Source organism: Lampris incognitus, chromosome 12, assembly GCF_029633865.1.
Source record: "Lampris incognitus isolate fLamInc1 chromosome 12, fLamInc1.hap2, whole genome shotgun sequence".
Taxonomy (NCBI): Eukaryota; Metazoa; Chordata; class Actinopteri; order Lampriformes; family Lampridae; genus Lampris; species Lampris incognitus.
In genome coordinates, this window is record NC_079222.1 from 30,791,018 (window position 1) to 30,814,754 (window position 23,737).

The 23,737-nt window shown below is 45.1% G+C and overlaps 1 protein-coding gene across 1 annotated transcript; it reads left to right on the top strand.

Moving 5' to 3' along the window:
• The first annotated feature begins 145 nt into the window (after positions 1-145).
• On the top strand, positions 146-18,328 carry ak3 (adenylate kinase 3). Its single transcript, XM_056291231.1, has 5 exons — positions 146-514; positions 3,354-3,473; positions 7,010-7,182; positions 12,935-13,053; positions 14,525-18,328. Exons 1-5 carry the CDS (start codon positions 367-369, stop codon positions 14,637-14,639), a joined length of 675 nt encoding a protein of 224 aa, XP_056147206.1. The 5' UTR covers positions 146-366; the 3' UTR covers positions 14,640-18,328.
• Positions 18,329-23,737: the final 5,409 nt, after the last annotated feature.

The following is a 23,737-nucleotide window of genomic DNA, read 5'->3' on the forward strand; positions in this document are numbered from 1 at the left end:
AACAGACGGGATGCCGTTTCTATCGGGAGGAGAATACGGGAGCTGTATCGTCGCCGTTGTAAACGACCAGCCGGGGACGGTCGGGTTGCACCCATAGCGAATTTCTAGCAAAACTTCCTCCTCCTCCTCCATCCGTTTTAAGGGCTTAACAGTTTTCGCTGGCCCGATGTGGGCCGTGCATAAGAGAAGCAGGGCTGCAAGAAGACGCGCCCCCTCTTTTCCGTTGCGCACTTCGGATGGGGAAGCGTCTGCGCTGAGCACCTATGCGTAATCTCCTCCCGGTTCGGCGCCTCGGCGGCATTTGCATGGGAACAAATCGTCCAGCTCACTTGTAGGAAGTCGAGTTTCACCGCAGCTCTTACGGAGATGGTCCTCCAGAGGATTTTTCGTGCCGTCATCATGGGACCACCGGGCTCGGGGAAAGGGACCGTGTCCGCCCGCATTGCCCAAACTTTCGGATTTAAACATCTTTCTAGTGGGGATGTTTTAAGAGTCAACATCAACGCCAAGACAGGTAAGATAGCGTGTCAAAGCAAAACGGCCGCGTGCTTAGGTGAAACACATTATTTGGGCACGCTCAATTTTAGCATAACTTGACGACATGTTGATACATTGTAACGTGCATGGATAAGTGGACACGTTGGTCCATGCACGTTACAATATGCTAATGTGGCACGCTTAGGAGGTAGAGGCTCAAAAAGTTCGAGACAGAGGGACAGAGACATCGGAACTACTGTTAAACTTGATTTATATACCATAAACTTAACTTAAATTCAAACGCAGGGAGACCAGCGTACATTGAATTATGGACCAGCACAGGGAATTTAACACCCCCCACAAAGACATGCTTTAGGCGTGATAAGGGCAAAACCTGCCCATTTCCTCTTATCTAGCAGAAGAGGCTGCACCCCCACCCCACCCCACCCCCCGCCGCTCAGGTTTACATGAAAAGGTGGGACTCCTGTTATCTCGACACGTGTCCTTCCTGGCCAAGGTCAAGTCGGTTATAAGGCTCATAGGGCAGTTGTACTACGTGTGTATTGTAAACACCACACTAAAACCTCATATGTCAAGGGCGCCCTTGGACATAGCCCTCCTGCGGGTACTTCATAAATACTTTACTTCACCACCAAGAGCAATACCTTTGGGAAATCTTAGTCAAGTCAATTTTATTTGCATAGCCCAATATCACAAATTACAAATTTGCATGATGTAGTGCAGGATGTAGTGGTGCTTACAGCAACACTACACCCTGTCCTTAGACCCTCGCATCGGATAAGGAACAGCTCCCTAAAAAGAAAAGAACAAAACCTTTAACAGGGAGAAACAATAGGAAGAAACCTCAAGGAGTACCTTGGGGTACTAATTCAGAACCGTTGCCACTTTCGAGAGGCGCTGCAACAAACCGGCATTCAAATCGATAAGTTGCCAGTGTTATACAAGCCACGTCTTTAGAAATGCCTTGCTTTGTAATCATAGTTGCATCACACCACATGTCTGTCAGTGTTCGTGGGAGTGCCTTGTCAGGGGGCCATCTTGACAGTACTCGACAAAGTAGGGGAGAGCGTCACTTGTGTCTTTTGGTAACTCATATTTTACCAATCTGTGATTTGTGATCTTAGCTGGTGATGTTGCAGTAATGAGTGAAATATAATCTTTAGGTTACCCATGGTCACGATTTACAAGGGCAGTCATCGGTGCTTTTGAAGGCTTCAACAGTCCCTCAGAGCTTGGCTTGGTGTAAACAGATCAACACCCTCGTCAATCCTATACTCTCCTCATGCTCTTGTCACCTGCAGTAACAGCTCCCTTATAATACCAGGCCCCCAAAAAAGGGGTGGCGCAGTGGTTAACGCTGTCGCCTCACAACAAGAAGGTCCTGGGTTCGAACCCCGGGGTCGTCCAACCTTGGGGTCATCCCGGGTCATCCTCTATGTGGAGTTTGCATACTCTCTCCATATCGTTGGTGGGATTTCTCTGGACGCCCTGGTTTCCCCCACCATCAAAAAAGACGTGCATGTTAGGGTTTATACTCCTGTCTGTGCCCCTGACCGAGGCATGGCAAGACGAGATGGAGTTGGTCCCCAGGCGCTGCGTGGTGGCTACTGACTGCTCCTAGCTACACGGCTAGGATGCGTTAAATGCAGGGTGTAATTTCCCTACGGGGATCATTAAAGTATATCGTGTCTGTGCATGTTCTCATTCATCCAGGTCATGGTTATCCAAAGGAGTTGAATTAAGTGCAACTGGACTTGGTATATATCCGTGAAGACGTTTCGCCTCTCATCCAAGAGGCTTCCTCAGTTTGTGCCTTTCTGACTAGACCAAGCTAGTCTGACTGGCTGGTGATGAGACTCAGCGTTTATCCTCTTGGAGTCGTTGTCAGAGCTATAGATGTCCATGGCTCTTTGTGTCCCGATGTTAAAATTAAAGTATATCAAAATCAAATCAAATCGGATCACAAGTACAAATGAAAACAGGCCTCTCCGCCACCTGTGGCCATGCAGACCTGTGCGTAGTTCACCTACAGAGCCAACAGGTCTGAATAGGATGCGCTCACCGAGGGTACTTCGCTTCATCCTACAGCGTCTTTAAAATCCGGGGACCTTTTACACAACATCGCTATCTTCCCTGCAGTGCCTTACGTCTCAGTTTCAGGCACACTGCCAAGGCCAAATTGCTCATATCTAGCCGTGCAATCATCTGGACTCCCATTATCCAGATGCCCTTTTTCCAGTTCAGTTTAGGCCCAGAGCTAGTAAGTGCACTTTCTACACCAGCTTGTGTTTATTAAAAGCCAACAAAACAACAGGCCCATCAGTGGTGTGTGGAAGTGAGATCAGCAAAGAAACATTTTTTCACCCTTTTTGATTAAATTTGCCATTTCATTTTCAGTAAGTGGAGCTATGGTGAGCTAACTATTTAATTGTTGTTGCCACCAGAATCAAACTTTACCCTCTTGTTCTGTATCGTGGAGGTTATTCACATCAGAGAAAAGCATTTAAGCACACCGGCGTTGCGCCCCCCAAGGCTGTCAGGAAATTCCTCGTTCTCCTGACACATGGCAGTTAAGGCAGAGGCCACAGGAATGGTCTATGCTGCCAAAGAAAGGACACAAAAAGTGTAGATGTTTTTTCTAGATATCAGGGAAGTGGGCCAATTTGGATAATGACACACTGATCATCCAAATGCCCAGAATGGTCTGAACATCTTGTTTTTTGTCATTGCGTTTGGAGAAAACCTGAAGAATGTGGGTGAAGAATTTATTTTGCCTGCGTTTATTTAAAGTATTTGACAATAAGCATCCTCCCCCTCCTCGTTTCACCATATCTGTTGTCCTGTGTGCACGTCAGAGCTGGGTCTATTGATGAAGTCCTGTATTGACCAGGGCCAGCTGGCACCCGATGATATCATGTCACGTCTCATCCTGAATGACCTGCGAGCCATGGACCAGACCAGCTGGCTGCTAGATGGTAAAAAATCTCTCTCTCTCGCTCCCCCTCTTTCTCTTCTCTCCCTCTTTGTTTTCTCTCTCTCTCACTCGCCCTCTTTCTCTTCTCTCCCTCTTTCTTTTCTCTCTCTCACTCTTTCTTAGTCTCTTCTCTGTCTCTCTCATTCTCTCTTTCCCTGTCTCTTATCGCTCTCTCTCTTCGCTCTCTCTTTGTGTCTCTTCTCGCTCTCTCTCACACACTGTCTCTTCTGTCCCTGTCTATCTCATCCTCTTTCTCTTCTCTCTCTCTATGTCTCTCTCTCTCTATGTCTCTCTCTCTTTCTCTCGCCAAGTGTGCACGCACACGAGGAATTTGACTCGGTTACACAGCAGCTTCTAGCACTTGAAAAAAAAGTATTGCACAAGCATTTGTATTGCACATCTGGTTTAAAGGGGTAGTGCACATCATAGATATGTAAGCATAGAAGGTTGAATCAGTTCATCTGGATACAGCGCTTATTGACAGATGCGTTTCATCACTCATCTAAGTGACCTCTTCAGTCTAAACTGACTGCAGGTATCCCCACCCTTATAAACAATACAGTGGCATAACGACCCAAACCAACGACCGGTTTCATATGCAAATATGGGTGTGACCATTAACTAGAATTTCAGTTGCCATGTGTACTATTCACAGAGGATTTGCAATCACAGCATTGTGAGATGGTGACAGATGTACTCTTACCCCCCACCCCACCCCCACCCCGGTTCAGGGATGGTCGATCCCTCTTAACATAGATGACTTCTTTGACTCTCTGTTCAAACCAGTGTTCCTCCCTATCAAGGGTGTGCACATCCTCATTCTTGAAAGAGTGGCCCTGGCCTGTAGGTGGTGTGGACTGTGGAGTCCTGGCCTGATGTGTTAGCTCTCCTGTGTTGCGCCATCCTCTTGGCCAGCGTCTGTTTGGTTTCCCCAACCTACAAGTCACGGCAATGCTCCTGGCACTTAACAGCACACACTATATTGCTCTGTTTGTGCCGGGGCACCTGATCCTTGGGGTGGACCGACTTCTGGCGCAACGCGTTTTGGGGTTTGAAAGCAACTGAGACGCGGTGTTTGGAAAATGCGCATCTCAACTTTTCCAACACTCCCACTATTATGTAGCTGGCTAATAACACTATGGTTTAAACAATTTCACACACGATGCAGGGACCACAACGCACACGCGGCTGTTCATTTCCATGCTTTGCTAGGAACTCTTCTTCTGTTGGTTACAACCCAGACAACAGCAATATAGAATACAGGTGCCACTTAGTGGTCACTGGTAGAATAGCCTCATCCATACATAACACCCACCACATACAGAGTCACCACTGGTTTACGTATGCTTAGGCAGCTGTTGTCCTTGTCCTCTCTCCGATTGGCTGGTGCGCTGTTTGGGCGTCTTCCTGGCTTTGACAAACGCCCAGTTAGGATAACCACACTTAACCAGGGCCTGTTAATGTGGGATTTCTCCTCTTCCCTGGCTGCTGTGCTGGTGGGGGTGTTGTCATCTCGGTGGTACAGCGTCCTCATAGTTTGTGCTCCAGTGGATGATGAGAGTCAAACCTTAAGTACTGATCAGTATGTGCTGGTTTACAGTAAACATCAACAATCAACTGTCCCCCATCACCAACTGCAATTTCACAGTCTAAGATGGCTAACCTGTCATTTTTCACCTCCTCCCTGGGGAACTTGATGTGGTTGTCCACAGAGTTACTGTGGTCGGTGAAATGTGGTACATCCGGAATCGCTGTGAGTGCAGATTGAAATCCCCACTGTCGGAGCCTCACCAGCACACTGGCCCGCTTCCCCCATCTGCGTCGCCTCCATGTCTCACGGAGAGCCGCTTTTCCGCCAACTAACATCTCCAAAAAACTTTCCGGGTTTTTCTGAAAACTGGTGAAAAACTATCTGGAGTGAACTGCCTAATGCTAAGCAGATCTCTTGTGAAATTAATAGGGTTTGAATAGCCGGACTGTGGGGAAGCCTGGCCTGAGTGGCTGAAATGTAGGAAGTAGACTCAAAACAGTTTCCATGTCATAAAAATTATTTATTTACAGGGTGCAGCTACATATAAAACAAAAGAATGAACAAATTAACAGTTAACTCAGCTGAACAAAACTCATCTCCCAATAATTGAGCTTAAATCAACATCATGTGCACCCTGACGTCCTACCAAACATCTCCAGCGCTACTGCTTAAATACTGCTGGAGTGGGTCAGCAGCACCTGGGTTTAGGCTGCACCACTATGGCAGGGAAAGCCAACACCTGGTAATGATTAAGATGATGATGGTGGGGCAAATGGTGTGTTCTCACCCACTTTGTCACAAGGACACAGAGAATAAACAGAAACACAGAAAGGACTAGAGACCGCAGTACAGAGGCTGCCATACCCGGCACCATCTTGATGGCATATAAGCATACATACACCGATCAGCCAAGACATTAAAACCACCTGCCTAATATTGTGTAGGTCTCCCTCATGCCTCCAAAACAATCAAGGCATGGACTCCACAAGACCTCTGAAGGTGTTCTCTGGTATCTGGCACCAAGACATTAGCAGCAGATCCTTTAAGTCCTGTAACTTGTGAGGTGGGGCCTCCATGGACTGTACTTGTTTTTCCAGCACATCCCACCGATTCCTGATCGGATTGAGATCTGGGGAGGTCAAAGCAACACCTTGAATTCTTTATCATGCTCCTCCAAACAATCCGGAACAGCTTTTGCAGTGTGGCAGGCTGCATTATCCTGCTGAAAGAGGCCACTGCCCTCAGGGAATACTGCTACCACGTCATCACGGGCCCTCTGACCAGTCTGCGGTTATGCATCCCCATAACCAGCAAGCTGTGATGTACTGTGTATCGTGACCCCTGCCTATCACAGCCAGCATCAACTTTTTCAGCAATTTCAGCTACAGTAGCTCTTCTGTGAGATTGAACCAGACGGGTTAGCCTCCGTTTCCCACGCACATCAATGAGCCTTGGGCACCCATGACTCTGTCAACAGTTCACCGGTTGTCCTTCCTTGGTGCAATTTTGGTAGGTACTGACCACTGCATACCGGGAACACCCCACAAGACCCGCCGTTTCGGGGATGCTCTGACCCAGTTGTCTAGCCATCACAATATGGCCCTTGTCAAAGTAGCTCAGATCCTTATGCATGCCCATATTTACTGCTTCCAACACGGCAATTTCAAGAATTGACTGTTCACTTGCTGTCTAATATATTCCACCCCTTCACAGGCAGCATAGTAATGAGATAATCATTGTTATTCACTGACCTGTCAGTGGTTTTAATGTTTTGGATAATCGGTGTTGGTATGAATGGCTCTGGACTGCTTAGTATGTATGATATTGACTTGAAGGGGAGAGTAGTCAGCCCGGGGCTTTTTCATTCATCAAATCACTCCGGAAAGGTTTGACACAAACTTTCACAGTCTGATTTATCAGTTTGTTCTCTTAATGAACCAACTCACCATCTTCTTTTCCATCCACCTCTGGTCACACATTTGTTTTTTTTTCTCTCCATTCATCAGGTTTCCCTCGAACAGTCAGCCAGGCAGAGGCTCTGGGCCACGTCTACCATGTGGATACAGTAATCAACCTGGACGTGCCTTTTCAGACTATCAAAGAGAGACTAACTTCCCGCTGGACCCATCTTCCCAGTGGCAGGGTCTACAACGTAGATTTCAACCCACCCAAAGTTCCCGTAAATATAACTTTATTCATACTAGAAATTGTAGTGATCTTTACAGAGTCTTTATGCATGCTCAATAACCCAGCTAAGAAAATCAAAGAAGGTTGAATCAGTTCATCTGGACACAACGTTTACACTGAGAGAGGTTTCATCGCTCATCTAAGTGACCAATTCAGTCTCAGCTGACTGCAGGTATCCCCACCCTTATAAACAATACAGCTGCATAACGACCGAAACCAACGATCAGTCTCATATGCAAATATGGGTGTGAGCATTAACTAGAGTTTCAGTGGTCATGTGTACTATTCACAGAGGATTTGGGAATGTTTGCGGTCACAGCATTGTAATGGTCACGCCCATATTTGCCGATGAAACCGATCGTTGGTTTGGGTCGTTATACTACTGTATTGTTTATAAGGGTGGGGATACCTGCAGTCAGTTGAGACTGAAGAGGTCACTTAGATGAGTGATGAAACGTTTCTGTCAATAAAAGTTGTGTCTTGATGAACTGATTCAACTTTCTTTGAACTCAGCATATTTTCATGATGACATTTTGTTTATTATGGCATTTTACTACACACTTTGTTTCTCTCTTGCGAAAATGAAGTTGCTCTTTTGATTTTTGTTTCCCAGTTGTTTAATACCGTTGTTCCAGGGGGAAGGAAAGGAAAGCGTTACAGATGTGAAACAGAGTCACAAAGAAGAGGGTTGAGTTACTGGCACAGAGAAATAGCATGCAAACAAGAACATCAACATAGAGAGGAGAATAAAAGATATGATATGCTGACAGGGAGCAAGATAAAGAAGAAGGAAGTGCCACAGTGATAATCTAGCCAAACTAAAAGGGAACATGAGAGAGAGAGAGAGAGAGAGAGAGAGAGAGAGAGAGAGAGAGAGAGAGAGAGAGAGAGAGAGAGAGAGAGAGAGAGAGAGAGAGAGAGAGAGAGAGAGAGAGAGAGAGAGAGAGAGAGAGAGAGAGAGAGAGAGAGAGAGAGAGAGAGAGGAGACAGAGACAGACAGACAGACAGAGCGGGTTGGAGATAAGACAGAAAATTATTTGTTTGCTGTAAAAATCCAAGTGGTGACCTTTGCCCTCATCTATGCTGCTCCACGCCAGTAAACAGAGCTGTTGGCACTGGTCTGTTGTCTTTGGCAAACATTTGCAGTTAATGTTTTATTTTCAAAAAAGGATATCCTCATCCCCATGTCTCAGAGTTATCATCTGTGTGTTTTGGAAGAGAGAAAGGATTTAAGACTACAGGACCCCAGAAGAAATAAGGGCAGGAAACCCAGACTCGCTCGTATGTTTCCTACAGCTCAGCACTTTGGCAATCAGAAATCAGCTGCAAATGGGAAAAAAAGAAAAACCACATCGGAAATAAATCTTTCTTACTCTTCACTTCCTTTTGGTGTAGTGGACCCTATGAAATGTTGAACATTGTTCTGTTTGAGGAAGACTATTGACACACCTCCTTCCTTATGGCCACACAAGGCTTTTAAGGGTTTGATTTTAGAGTTGATATCATTCTAATTTCATTGTACCAAAAAGGGAGAATCAGATCGACAGGCTTATGATCTGCTGCAGCATCCCTGGTGTGTCTCGATCTGATCCCCACACCCAAACACTGGCCTATCTGATTAATGTGTTTAATACTCTTATATAGGGGCGGCACGGTGGCGCAGTGGTTAGCACGGTCACCTCACAGCAAGAAAGTCCTGGGTCCGAAACCCTGGGGTAGTCCAACCTTGGGGGTCGTCCGCTGTGTGGAGTTTGCATGTTCTCCCCGTGTCTGTGTGGGTTTCCTCCGGGTGCTCCGGTTTCCTCCCACAGTCCAAAGACATGTAGGTCAGCTGAATCGACCATACTAAATTGTCCCTAGGTGTCACTCTGTGTGTGTGTGTGTGTGTGTGTGTCACTGTGTGTCAGTCCTGTGATGGACTGGCGGCCTGTCCAGGGTGTTGCCTGCCACCCAACGACTGCTGGGATAGACTCCAGCATCCCGCGACCTGAATTCGGATAAGCGGCTTGAATAATGGATGGATGGATGGTTACTTTTAGGTACAGCACGTTGCCTGCCAGACCTCTTTTTGTACTTTGTTGCTTTTGCATGAAAAAATGAACACTCCATTTTAGTACTGCAGTACTTACTAATTTATTGGCTGGGCACATTTTATAATCTAAGATCCAACGAATCCCATTCAAGACCACGGTATTATGTTAGAACTGCATGGTGTTCATTTGAAAAAGGAGGTTCGTATTTAATGACGTAACCCCTTAAAAAACAGAGTCATTAGGGGGCATCCAGGGAGTTTAGCGGTCTATTATGTTGCCTACCAACACAAGGATTGCCGGTTCAAATCCCCATGTGACCTCCGGCTTGGTCGGGAGTCCCTACAGACACAATTGGCCGTGTCTGCGGGTGGGAAGCCGGATGTGGGTATGTGTCCTGGTCACTGCACTAGTGCCTGCTCTGGTCTGTCGGGGTGCCTGTTCCAGGGGGAGGGGGAACTGGGGGGGATAGCGTGATCCTCCCACGCACCACGTCCCCCTGGTGAAACTCCTCACTGTCAGAGGAGGCATGTGGTAGTCTGCAGCCCTCCCCGGATCAGCAGAGGGGGTGGAGCAGCGACCGAGATGGCTCGGAAGAGTGGGGTAATTAGCCAGGTACAATTGGGGAGAAAAAAAATAACAACGCAATTTTACAGGTTATCTGGTGATTTCAAAATTAAGACACATTGCAAAAGTTTACCCCCCCCCTCCCCCTCAGATCGGCAGAGTGGGTGGAGCAGCAACCAGGACAGCTTAGAGAGTGGGGTGAGTGGGGTGATTGGCCAAGTACAATTGGGGAGGAAAGGGGAGGGAAAAATGTCTCAGAGAGAAGTCATTATGGTCTTGGTTGCTTGTAAACGTTGAGTTGTTGATTTTGGTTATGCAGAGGGTTGCAGACAGCACGTGGTCTCTGGGACAGCTTCATCAGCATGCGAGTGTTTGAGCAGGAGGTGAAGCTTAGCTAATGTGTGAGGGGGAAGCGGTGTTTCCACATTCTCTCCGTGGCAGCAACTCCCACTGCCGCCCCACTGGGCCTCTTGCACAATCTGGAGAAGGGCGTTAACAGGTTAATCATTGACCTGCATTTATCCTTGACGGCCCTATCTGAGAATGAGAGACAGACGCTCAAGAATAATAGAAATCATGAAGCTAAAGGTAGAAACAGGCTGCAGCTCTAAGTTTTTGATATAACATATGTCTGTGAATGTTCTCATTCATCCAGGTCATGGTTAGCCAAAGGAGTTGAATCAAGTGCAACTGGACTTGGTATATATAGTATACCAAGTCCAGTGGTATATAGGAGTTGAATCAAGTGCAACTGGACTTGGTATATATATACCAAGTCCAGTTGCACTTGACTCAACTCCTTTGGATATAACATATGCTATTTTGGTAATCATTCATGCTTACCCCCACATCTGCCACATTTGAACTCTGTCCATGGGAATCACTGATCAATCACTGGACTTTTTTGCTTTTCGACTTTTGTACGCAATTTCTGTGAAGCTATTTTCCTCGAAGGTTGTTCGTGGGATCATTGCTTGGACAATAAGTCACCTAGAGAGGCCCACCGAGAGCGCCGTCGTTTACATCTAAAAGGTGTTAAAAGAAAGAGAGCGGTTCATTTTATGTGACATGAAAATTAAAAAACACTCTGCCATCTGTTCTCAACCCAGTGGCTTCTTTCCTCTTTCACTCAATCCAGCCTTTTCAGTCAGCCTGGCCACTCATTCTGGGCAGCACGTCTAAGATAAAGAAGGGAAAAAAGAGCACTTCCTTTGTATGGCGGAATGGTGCTTACATTCCTTCTAGGACTTTGTTGTGGTTCAGCGAAGGTTGAATCAGTTCATCCGGATACAGCGTTTACTGACAGATGCGTTTCATCACTCATCTAAGTGACCTCTTCAGTCTCAGCTGACTGCAGGTGTCCCCACCCTTATAAACAATACGGTGGCATAACGACTGAAACCAACGACCGATTTCATATGCAAATATGGGTGTGACCATTAACTAGAGTTACAATGGCCATGTGTACTATTCACAGAGGACGTAGGGAATGTTCGCAATCACATCAAAGAAGATTGAATCAGGTCATCTGGATACAATGTTTATTGACACGTTGTTGTCACGTTATATCACTCAACTTCTTTGATACGTTTCATCATTCAACTGAGTGATGAAACACAACCGAGTGATGAAACATAGCAAAGAAGGCTGATCATGGTTTACAATGATCAGCCTTCTTTGATTTTCTTACCTGGATTATTGAGCATGCGTAAAGACACGTTGTTGTGGTGTAAAGGTTTCTTAACAGTACACACACACACACACACACACACACACACACGCACACATACACACACAGAAAAACACATCATTTATTGGCTGCCTGTGTATTGAACAAACTGATAATTTGTTCTCTATGACACACTCTTACAGGAGGGACATGGGGTGTTGCATCAGTATTCTTTCCTCTTTTTGTTTTTCACTCACACCATGTGCAGTGTGATGTATTGAGCGATCTAACATTTTTACAAGTAATTCATTTTATAGTATAATAAAGGGGGCAAGGGCAGCATGTTGGCAGAGTGGTTAGCGCGGTCACCTCACAGCAAGAAGGTCCCGGGTTTGAGCCCCGGGGTAGTCCAACCTTGGGGGTCACCCCGGGTCATCGTCCATATGGAGTTTGCATGTTCTCCCCATGTCTATGTGGGTTTCCTCCAGGTGCTCCAGTTTCCTCCCACAGTCCAAAGACATGCAGGTCAGGTGAATCGGCTGTACTGAATTGTCCCTAGGTGTGAATGTGTGTGTGTGTCGGCCCTGCGATGGCCTGGCGGCCTGTCCAGGGTGTCTCTCTGCCTGCCGCCCAATGACTGCTGGGATAGGCTCCAGCATCCCCGCGACCTGAGAGCAGAATAATTGGTTTGGGTAATGGATGAATGGATAAAGGGGGCAATTTGGTCAATGAGGGAATAAGGGAGGGGGCTCAAGCACCCCAGGGCGCTTCTCTTTACAGGTGCCTGCTAAGAAGTAAAACTGCCTAAGCAGGAGAGAGGCAGGTTCTTCTTCACTTGTTATATGTATGCATGTGACATTTTCAATTAGGCAAGGAATGAATAGACAGGAAGTGGTTGTAATGCATAGTCAGCTTTGTTATGACTGTCTCATATTAAAGGGATATAAAAGGTGACATAAACACATTCATTTATTAGTGGTTTATGAAGAAGTTTCAGGCATGTTTGACCATTTATGAGAAGGTTATGAGCGTTTTTGTGTCGCTGTTTAATGGAGACGCCATGAGAAACTCTGCCTGTGTCCTTGCTTGTATGTTTCCAACAGCTTAGGACTTTGGCTGTCAAGAGATTAGTTGTCTTACACCGGCTGAAAGTGAAGAGGATCTTGATAAAGAATGTTCTCGTTGTTATCAGAAAGGGGCAAAGTGTGTAAGCCAAAGTCAGTTTTTGCAGATAAGAGGCGAGAAAGTGTCTTGGAATGTAGTGAGTATGAATTGGAGTAATATAGCAGGAAAATTAAAAAAAAAACTTACTTAAAACTGACTATCAAAGAGCGATATTTTAGTTGTGTGAGCTCTTTAGTTTCAAACATTCACATGAGTCAATAATTTACATCATACATTTTTCTTGCTGTATTTACCTTGTCTACTTTTCCTTTACTTTACGGAGTCGGCATTTACCTTTGTTCCTCTTTCCGCAGGGTTTGGATGATGTTACAGGGGAGCCTCTGATTCAAAGGGACGATGACACACCAGAAACTGTCACGAGGAGACTCAAGTCATATCAGACCCAGACAGAGCCTGTGTTGGAGTACTACAGGTAGAGCAGCACAACAGAAACTGACATTTGCAAAACGCTCCCTGCTTACGTACTCACCTAGCTAATACAAACTTTACATCGTACGGGGAGGATATACGGTTAGATAAGCCCACTGAAACCCACTTAGAGCCAGTGCCACTAGATCACCCTACAACAGGCCTGTTCTAGTCAAACACATCCAATATTTACATATAATATATAGCATTTTAGAGTGCTATAGAGCTTGCTTATCAGAACAGTGGGAGAGGTTTGCTTTTAACTTTCTCAGTGGCAACTTTACAGTCTTATTTTAGCAACATTTTTTATCTCTCTTTGTGAGCCACTGACTGAAGAAACGGCACAAGTGATCACTATCATTCAGTGATAGTGATCTTTCAAAGCGAATCCTTGCTTGGTTCAAACTAAGTGAAAGAAAGTGGTGGGCTGTCAGGGTCATCAGGGCCTTCTCTGCTGGCCCTGTTGAAATCATAATTTTACGTGTCCAGGTAACGTAGCGGTCTATTCCGTTGCCTACCAACATGAGGATCGCCGATTTGAATCCCTGTGTTACCGCTAGCTTGGTCGGGTGTCCCTACAGACACAATTGGTCGTGTCTGCGGGTGGGAAGCTGGATGTGGGTATGTGTCCTGGTCGCTGCACTAGCGCCTCCTCTGGTCGGTCGAGGCGCTTGTTCGTGAGGGAGGGGGAACTGGGGGGAATAGCGCGATCCTCCCATGCGCTACGTCCCCCTGGTGAAACTCCTCACTGTCAGGTGAAAAGAAGCGGCTGGTGACTCCACATGTATGGGAGGGGGCTTGTGGTAATCTGCAGCCCTCCCCAGATCGGCAGAGGGGGTGGAGCAGCGACTGGGACGGCTCGGAAGAGTGGGGTAATTGGCCAAGTACAATTGGAGAAAAAAAAGGGGGAAAACTCCCCCCCAAAAAAGAAAAGAAACCCAAAACATAGTGAAAAGTGCTACCCTATACATAATATTTATATATTTGGAAACAAAGAAATAAATTATGTCCCATTTCTGTACAAAGTAGGTAGGAAAGCTTTCTCTTAAGTGTTCTCTACACAGTTGGGTATGTACTTAACACGCGTCCCACTTCAGTTTTTGGAAGGATCTTCATAATAGAAAACAAGAACATGAAGAATACAAATCCTTCTTATCCCGGAATTATTTCACCAATTTGAGAAACAATAGAATAAAACAAAACAGAATAGTTTTGTTATGGGTGCAGTAGATTGTGTTTGAGTCATCATACTTTGTCCATCATACTTATGCATTGTGTTTTTATTGTTGTAACTAACATTGTTTTATCTGTTGGTTTGACGTCTTACACAAACAGTAAATACCAGATGTATATACTTTTGGTGATGCATAATATGATGTTCAAACATTTCAGAATAGTGTGTTGGATTTGAAAAAGCAACTTCCATGATTATTGATAATAACATTTTTTTTTCTGGTGTTGTTGTGTGTTTACAGGAGCAAAGGAGTGCTAGAAACTTTCTCCGGAACAGAAACCAACAAAATCTGGCCTTACATCCAGGTTTACCTCAGCAAAAAACTCCCGTCCCTGGATGTGAAGGTTGCTGTGTGAAAGAGCCTTTGGGGCAGTTATCCTACCTAGTGCAATTAATCAAGTGTATTTGGTCCAGAGATTTGAAAATAAGGAAGTGAGGGAAACATATTTAGGTAGAAATATTCAAATACAGATGTAGGTGCTACACTGTGTGCAAAGTTGGAGAAATGTTCTGCAAGATGTATGAGCACTGGAACCTGAAGGTAAATGATGGAACACGTTCAACTCGAGCTAGACCATGATCCTCTGAAGACATGATGGACTGATGGACCCCCCCCCCCCGTCTTCTCATCTCTCGTTTGGTTTGCTGTTGCCCCACTGTACTGAAAAGGAAGCATTTTTATTCTTGGTTGCAAAATACCTTCTCTCCTCGAGCTCAAGGCCAGTCCAACCTTCGTAAACATGCTTACATCCCAGAAGGTATACCCCAACTTTATAAACAGCACAGTTGCATAGCAACCAAAACCAACGATCGGTTTCATATGCAAATTACCATTACCATTACCTAGAGTTACAATGGCCATGTGCTATTCACTAAGGATTGGGGAATAGCATTCTAAAATGGCCATTGATATACTCTTAGACTCCCCCCACCCGGTTCAGGGATGGTCATTCCCTCTTCACATAGATGGCCTCTTTGACTCCCCACTTGATGTGGACGATGTGTTGTCGGTGGAATGTGGTACGTCCTGAGATTTAATTGTAACCCAGGTGTCATCCACAAATCTGAACCAGTGGCTAAGGTGGTGTCCCTGGGCAGGACATCAGAGCCCTCTTTTCCACTTCCTCCATATACAAGTTGGCCAGTGCAGGTGAGACTGGGGAACCCATAGCACACCCATGCTTCTGCCTATATATATCCAAAGGAGTTGAATCAAGTGCAATTGGACTTGGTATACTTGGTCTAGAAAGGCACGAACTGAGGAAGCCTCTTGGATGAGAGGCGAAACGTCTTCACGGATATATACCAAGTCCAGTTGCACTTGATTCAACTCCTTTGGATAACCATGACCTGGATGAATGACAACAATCACAGACATGCCTATATATAGTACTGCCCCCTGTATGTGAAGTACATGGACTGAAGACAAAGCTTCAGGAGCAGAAACACTTGGTCAGTGTTAAGGGTGGTACTTTTGCTAAGGGTCGGGTCAACCTGTAATCATCGGGACTACCCTCCACTGCTTCATCAACAGGAACACACACGAAGAGAGACACAACATCGTAAGAGACTATTGTTCCATCCGCCTCCATAATGCTGTCCCTCACCTTATCCACAATGATTGCACCTATTCCCCAACCCTCTGTGAACAGTACACATGGCCACCGTAACTCTAGTTAATGCTCACAGCAATTTGTATATGAAACCGACCGTTGGTTTCGGTCGCACATGTGCTGTGTATAAGAGTGGGGATACCCGCAGTCAGCTGAGACTGATGAAGTCACTTAGATGAGTGATGAAACGTTTCTCCCACTGAACGTTTTGATGACCTGCTTCCACTTTCTGGGTTTTTCTCGCCTGGACTGTCGAGCGTGCATCAAGACACTAGCTGATGTGTGGCTACAATGGTCTCTTTGTTCAGCTCAACCTCCCCCTTAGTCAGCATAGATTTAGGGCATAAGCACTGTCAATTATGAAGACGCCTGTTATTATCTTGACTATGAATTATAGAGGAGGTACCTTTGCCCCGTGGCACTAGTGTGGTGGATTTACTTCATGCACAGCGATGATCAAAGGCCCGCTTGTTGTGATTTTCATTTCTTTCTGCTTGCAGGGTGTTTGGTGATATTACTCAGTATGTTTTATTAGTCCGGCATTGTTCATTCCGACGTGCCTTTTCAAAGCCAGTCTGTGTCGCTGAATAACACTTAACAAAACCAGATCTCACACCACAGACCGTCAAGGCCAGCTTCTCAGATGTTATAAAGCAAGATTGTGCGTTTTTCCTTCATCTGTAACACCTCAAATGAAGCTAACCTGAATTAACTGGAGCTAAATTGTTAAAAATTTTGTCAGGGGACATTTTACTGTACTATCATAAAAAGAAAAACTCTCATTAGACTTCATTTGTCTTTCAATAAGCACACCAGGATAGACTTGGTTTGATCCAAGCGTTGAAGTTTCCGTCCACAGTGTCACACTTGCGTTCTCTAAGTAAACTTGCAAGAAAAATAAAAATCTTGTGTGTTATTGACATTATTTAGGTTGGGTGCAGTCTATGTGCAGTGGCCCTACTAGGGCTATTTCCTGTTAATATCTTGCAGTGTGCACATTTATTCTAAAGGAAACCGTGCCTTAGTGAAGAGATTTGTCGTAACTCTGTTTTGCATTCAAGTGCCTGTTGTTTAACATTAAGACAGCAGTCCAGTGACACAAAATGTACTGTACAAACTTTGCCTTTGTAAGAATCTCTAAACCGACCACGCTGATTGTAAGTGAATTTGTAACTGAATGATTTAAGAGTCCTTTACTGTCACATGAAACTGGGCATTTGTGAGTTTTGGGTTTGAATTTTTCAAGTGACAAATCTGACCGACACTCAATCTAACAAAATTGTAAAGAAAGCTACGCAGCTAATACGCGAGCGTCCCAACACTGAGGTTATTGGGGGCGTCCGTGGGGCGTGGCGGTCTATTCCGTTGCCTGCTAGCACGGGGATCGCCGGTTCGAATCTCCGTGTTACCTCCAGCTTGGTCGGGCATCCCTACAGACATAGTCGGCCATGTCTGGGTGGGATGCCGGATGTGGGTATGTGTCCTGGTCGCTGCACTAGCGCCTCCTCTGGTCGGTCAGGGCACCTGTTCAGGGGGGAGGAGGAACTGGGGGCAATAGCGTGATCCTCCCACGCGCTACGTCCCCCTGGCGAAACTCCTCACTGTCAGGTGAAAAGAAGCGGCTGGCGACTCCACATGTAGCGGAGGAGGCATGTGGTAGTCTGCAGCCTCTCCCCGGATCGGCAGAGGGGGTGGAGCAGCGACCAGGACAGCTCGGAAGAGTGGAGTAATTGGCTGGATACAATGGGGGGGGGGGTAAAAGGGGGAAACAAAAATCAAAAACAAAACACCTCAGTGTTGCCTCTGTCCTGGCCGGGCAGCAAAAAGGAGCACAACTGGCACTGCCCCTGGGCGGGGAGCCAGCAGGGCTAATGTGCCCCGGCATTGTAAACAGTGCCTCTTCCAGGTAGTGGGGCAGCTGCAGGTATATCTTGGGGAAATGGCGTGAGTCTCCAGAAATGTCCTAGATAAACCTACAGCTGGCAGGTGAACAGGACAAGTCAGCAGCTCCATGTGTGTGGGAGGAGTCTTGGTGCAATTGTGGGACCTTTAGGAGGACAGGGATTTGGACATGTGAAATTAGGATGAAAAAGGGAGAGAGAAAAAAGTAACAAGCAATTTAGAATATTTTTCATGCCTTTCCATTTTGTCAAGCGCTACCTGTCTTGAGAAAATGTCTAAATATATTTTGTGGTGACATGTTTTAGAAGAGACAGCTGAATGAATGAGAAATTCAACCTGATGCAACTAAGGGCCTTTATCAGTCTGTATGAGATATATCGGACCTTGAGGAAATGTATATTTATACCCATCATGTCCAGTTGGATTTACACCCTGTTAAACAAGTCCTGTCTAATATTGTTCTGTAGTCATTTTAGCTCATCACACAACTTTGTGTAATGTTTGATCGTTCCATTAAATTGTACATTGCATTTTCAAATGTGTTGAATACTGTCTTTTGTGGGCATCCTCTCTTCACAAAGAGTCACAACTGTCTCGAGCAACCTGTCTGATACCGAGATAATGCTTTTAAAAACACCATTTCACCGGCATCAGGGTGGCGTGGCGGTCGATTCCATTGCCTACCAACATGGGGATCGCCGGTTCGAATCCCCGTGTTTCCTCCGGCTTGGTCGGGTGTGCCTACAGACACAATTGGCCGTGTCTGCGGGTGGGAAGCCGGATGTGGGTATGTGTCCTGGTCGCTGCACTAGCGCCTCCTCTGGTCCGTCGGGACGGCTAGGAAGAGTGGGGTAATTGGCCAAGTATAATTGGAGAGAAAAAGCGGGGAACCCCCCCCAAAAAAAAAAACAACACCATTTTACAGGTTATCTGATGGTATTCATTTCAAAATTAAGACACATCTAAAAAGTTTACCATTCATTTCTTTTAATTTCACTGATTTCCTCAGAAACATACTTGCCTCTAAAACATACAATTAAGGATACATTGATGCCATTTGTCAGTAGTTGTTACAGGCCAAACATGTTAGATAACGTTAGCTAAATATCAAACATTGGCCAAATATATTTATTGTAAATCACCAAGAACTGGGAAGATTTGACACAACGTAAACATTTTTGTTTAATGTTTGATTTTATTATAGTGTGGAACATTAATGTAGCCCAGTGTCTCGATGCAGACTCAATAACCCAGGTGAGGAAATCCCAGAAAGTTGAATCAGTTTATGTCTAGATGAACTGACTGAACTATCTGCCCAGTGTGACTTTTCAGGTATAAGCTTAATGCTAAAGCCCAAGGACTGTTTTTTCATCCTTCACACAAAAATATGTACTACTCATACTGCCAGTTGAAAACTGGAAAATACTGAAGTATTATATTTTAATTCAGGTGGAGGGGTGAGAAAAACAACTATGTACAGCCAAAAGGGTCAAGTACAACTGTAGAAACCCCAACTACTGTGTTGCATACAAGACTCAGCGTTTTCGGTTTGGATTTTTCAAAGCCATCCAGAATGCCGAATTTCTCCACAAGAGGGCACTGTTACATAACCTCACACAAACAGGAACAACTTTTGGATCCGTGGAAACATAAAATCTGGGTGAAAATAATTTTTAAACCGATCTGCTCCTTTTAAAAAGATCTGGGTATTTTTCGGTGAAAATCGGTAAAAACCGAAAACGCTGAGCCTTGTGCATAGTTGAGTAATCACAGCAAAATTGTTGAACTTGTACAAAGTTAACAGTTGTTCAATGCCACCTTGATTTAGCCTTAGTATATTCATTGATGAAAATGTTTTTTCTTCTTCCCCCCCCCTCTTCCCCCCCCGTAATATATCTGGCCAATTACCCCACTCTTCCGAGCCATCCCGGTCGCTGCTCCTCCCCCTCTGCCGATCCGGGGAGGGCTGCCAGACTACCACATGCCTCCTCTGATACATGTGGAGTCACCAGCCCCTTCTTTTCACCTGACAGTGAAGAGTTTAGCCAGGGGGACGTAGCACGTGGGAGGATCACGCTATTCCCCTAGTCCCCCCCCCCCTCCGAACAGGCACCCTGACCGACTAGAGGAGGCGCTAGTGCAGCGACCAGGACACATACCCACATCCGGCTTCCCAAACACAGATACGGCCAGTTGTGTCTGTAGGGACGCCCGATCAAGCTGGAGGTAACGTGGGGATTCAAACTGGCAATCCCCATGTTGGTAGGCGATGGAATAGACCGCCACGCCAAATGTTTTTTCTATGTACAGATATATCATCCTGTCCCACAGTTAGCCTTGCTGATATGCCCAGGCTACAAGCGGGCAATGTCAAATTTTGAAAACAGTAATCAGATGAATAATGTGGATGGGCTCGAGCATTAAGAATGCACCACACAGCAACTATAATTCAAAACCATGTGTATTTTAATGCAACATGAGAAGATATTTCACACTCTGCAATATAAATCTTACTGACATCCTGTGCAGCAGATTTTCACAATGACTTCAGTATTCAAGCTGTAGCGCTCAACAAAGGGGACACGATCAAAGGTACAGTAGCGTTAAAACCCCCCGATAAAACTGAGCTCCTTGAAAACTGTTCATGAACAGTCAGGAAACACCATAACAGGACAAGCAAAACAACGTAGGATAGAATCTCAGTAAAACAAAAATGCAAACAACTTAAAAACAAACGAGCAGGATTTGTGGAAGGTGATTTACTTGTTGATTGGCTGTGAGAAAACCCAAAAACGACAATCACAAAAGGAAGCAATATGATATCACCAACACTGAAAACAAGTGCTTCAAAAATATCAACCCTACTTCTTGAAAGACAGATTATATAAAGTGCATGACACATTCAAACACACAGCTCTTGTCTGCATAGAAAAATAACAGTCTCGTTGTGAAGAGCTCGGCCTTTTCCCCCTCCAAACCGGTGCTCTGTACCTCTTACTCAAGCGCTGATTTCAGAATCAGGACCTTTAACCGGCACATCGCATCCAGCCATTCTGACACTTGTAAAAAGGAAATTGGCCGCTTTTGATTTGAGTTTGACTTTTCTTTCTGCTCTGTGCAGAGGAACGCCAAAAGAGCCATCTAAAAAGAGCAAGTCACCGTCTGCTCTGATGTAAATATCTTATCATCTGTGCTAAAGGTGGTTATTCAACTTGCAGCCTGAAACATGAGGGCTGCCGTACACTTTTCTGTGTTTAGACCACTGTGAAATAAAAGCAAGGCAGTTTAAAACTCACAGGCTTACCACCCATAGAAAACATAAAAAAATTAAAATCAATCAGAAGTCTGCCACCTTACCCCATTACACCATGTGCCCTATATCCAGACAGTATACTACTACTACTACCACTACCACTACTATTAGTAGTACTTTCGGCTGCTCCAGACAGTATCTCATCATCATCATCATCATCAGTTCCGTAACCTATGGAGGTCGTAGGAGCACAGCTGATGCCTCAACAAGAGGTTGAGTCATCACTGTGCTTCAGTAGGGGGAGTACCTGGTGGTCCCTATCTCCTCTCCAGGTATGGATGGCCTTTGGTTCACAGAGGAACTCATCCGCCCTCTGACAGGTTTTGTTTTTAGTCCTGCTGGGTGTCCACACACCTTCCTCACAACAACCCAAGGGTTGAAGTTGGGGGTGCCGGTTTAGTCACTGACGACCAGACGGTTGCAGTTTAACATCATACCCAGGACACTATCTAAATATGAATTATTCACATGTGAGGGTGCCTCAAATCAAAATGGTATCCTATCCACTCACAATACGCTGATCTTACATCTCATAAAATGCAAAGTGCCATCTTGCCAAATGGGTAACTTTGCCTTAGGGTAAATTCTAAATAATGAATTCCCTCTTACAAGCATACTCGCTCTACATTAGGGAACTAGTAACAGCATGCAGTGTTTTTATTTCCTTTGGAATCTCAATATTTCAAGGCTGTATTAGTGAGCAAATAAACCATCTACCAACTATTGTTCTTCTTTTGCAACACCGAAGTGTTTCTTTTGGAAAAAAAATTTTTTTTTTAAATCAGTACACATTAGTGCACAGTAAAAGTACTTGAGTATACGTCTTCGTATGAAGTTGTACATTGATTGGCGGTGCTCTTACATTTACATTTTGGTATTAATGTAGTCAAACCCATCTTTGACCTGCTACTGTTTGTTGGTTTTGGCAACAGGATAACTTTCTTCATTTCATCATGGGTTAATGATGGGTTAATAATTAATAAATTAATCATTTGGAGCACTTTTCAGAACAAAATACAAATAACAAAAATGCATGTTACTATCAGATACAAAGAAATTTTACTTAATCTGATCCCAAGTTCCTTCTGTAACTTCTGTAACCCAGACAATACCGATGCTGCTTTTACTGCTTGTACATCTTGCATGAGTCGCCACTCTGCTGGCTGATTCTCCAGCCTTATCTTTTTAACTGGAAAGATAGGCACACTCACTGTGAATGAGCACATGGGATAATGACTCCTGCAGCCAGCAAACTGTTAAACACTGGTATTATACCCATTACTGCCTCGGGTTTGAGCAGATAGTATGCCTGACATGGATGGTATGTGTTCTTGGGTGTCACATGAAGGGGTTCAGCCCCTTTAACTAGCCCCACATTGTAATTATCCATAGTCCATAAAATTCGTGGCACTCCTTGCAACTCTGGTGAATCAGTGGTTAACTGAGGAAAAATTACCCCCCCCCCCAGGTTGAATTTACTGCTCTGTGCTAAATGCATAGTCCGTTCCCATAAAGGTGCTCTGAAATGGGCATCTAGTACATGCTTACATTTGGAGTGAGTATTGCACTCCTTCTCCCCTAGTCTCCCACATGTGTTCTTGTGAACACTGAGCGACCCACAGCTCTAAATCCTCCCACTGGATGTCACTTGTTTTGACATGCAGTGTTGAGTTATACTCCCTGTGGAGTTTGGCACAACCGTCAATGCACACATATCATCCCAATACATGCAATCAAAAGATCACTGTCTTTCCATTGCCTGAACCAAACTTTCTCAAACTCCTTACCAACGACTTCACTTACACTGGCTGTGACATGCAAACCAGAATCTTGCATGAACAAGTGCTATGGTGACATGTGAGTGTGTGCCATTTTTAAGCAAATCGGAGGTTACCTATCTTGGCCTTGACGGCAGCAGATCTCATCAATATATGTAGAGTGGCTTGCCATGCCCTAATTGTACATACTGACCTGGGATGTTTGATATTCTAGTGACTTTAATTCCTTCCTCTGTACAATGCGATACCAAGCCCAATGCGCACATCACATCTCTGGCTAACAGATTTACAGGGCAACATTTGCAAAAGAGCAAAAGAGTGGGGGTTTTTTCCCCCTGTCACCATCTTCTGTGACAACTGGCAATGGTGTGGTATATAATTATCTTACTGCAACAACGGATGCTCCTACAGTGTTGATATATCTACAGCTCAATTTTGGGAGAATTTGAAATTCATCTTGTTTTATTACTGAAACTTTAGCTCCGGAGTCAAATAAAACAATGTTCCTTTCTTCTTCTTTTTTTTTACCACTTCTAAAATCATTTCGGGTAAAACATCAAATCTACTAATTTTTGTCGTGTTGAATGCATCTTGGCTGTCATGTGTGTGTGTATATGTGTGTGTAATGTCAGGGGTGCGTTTACCAGACTCTGGAATCTCCTCCATCCCCATCGCCAGTCACGCTTCATCTTCGATGTTCACTCTGCTTATGCGTCCAATGGGTTCCTGTCTTCTTCTTCGTTCAGTACAGTCTTTTGCCCAATGATCAGGGGCCCCACAGTTCTAACACTCCTTGTCTCGAGGGCCTGCATTGCGGGGTCCTCTACTCGGAGCTCGACCTCTGCTTG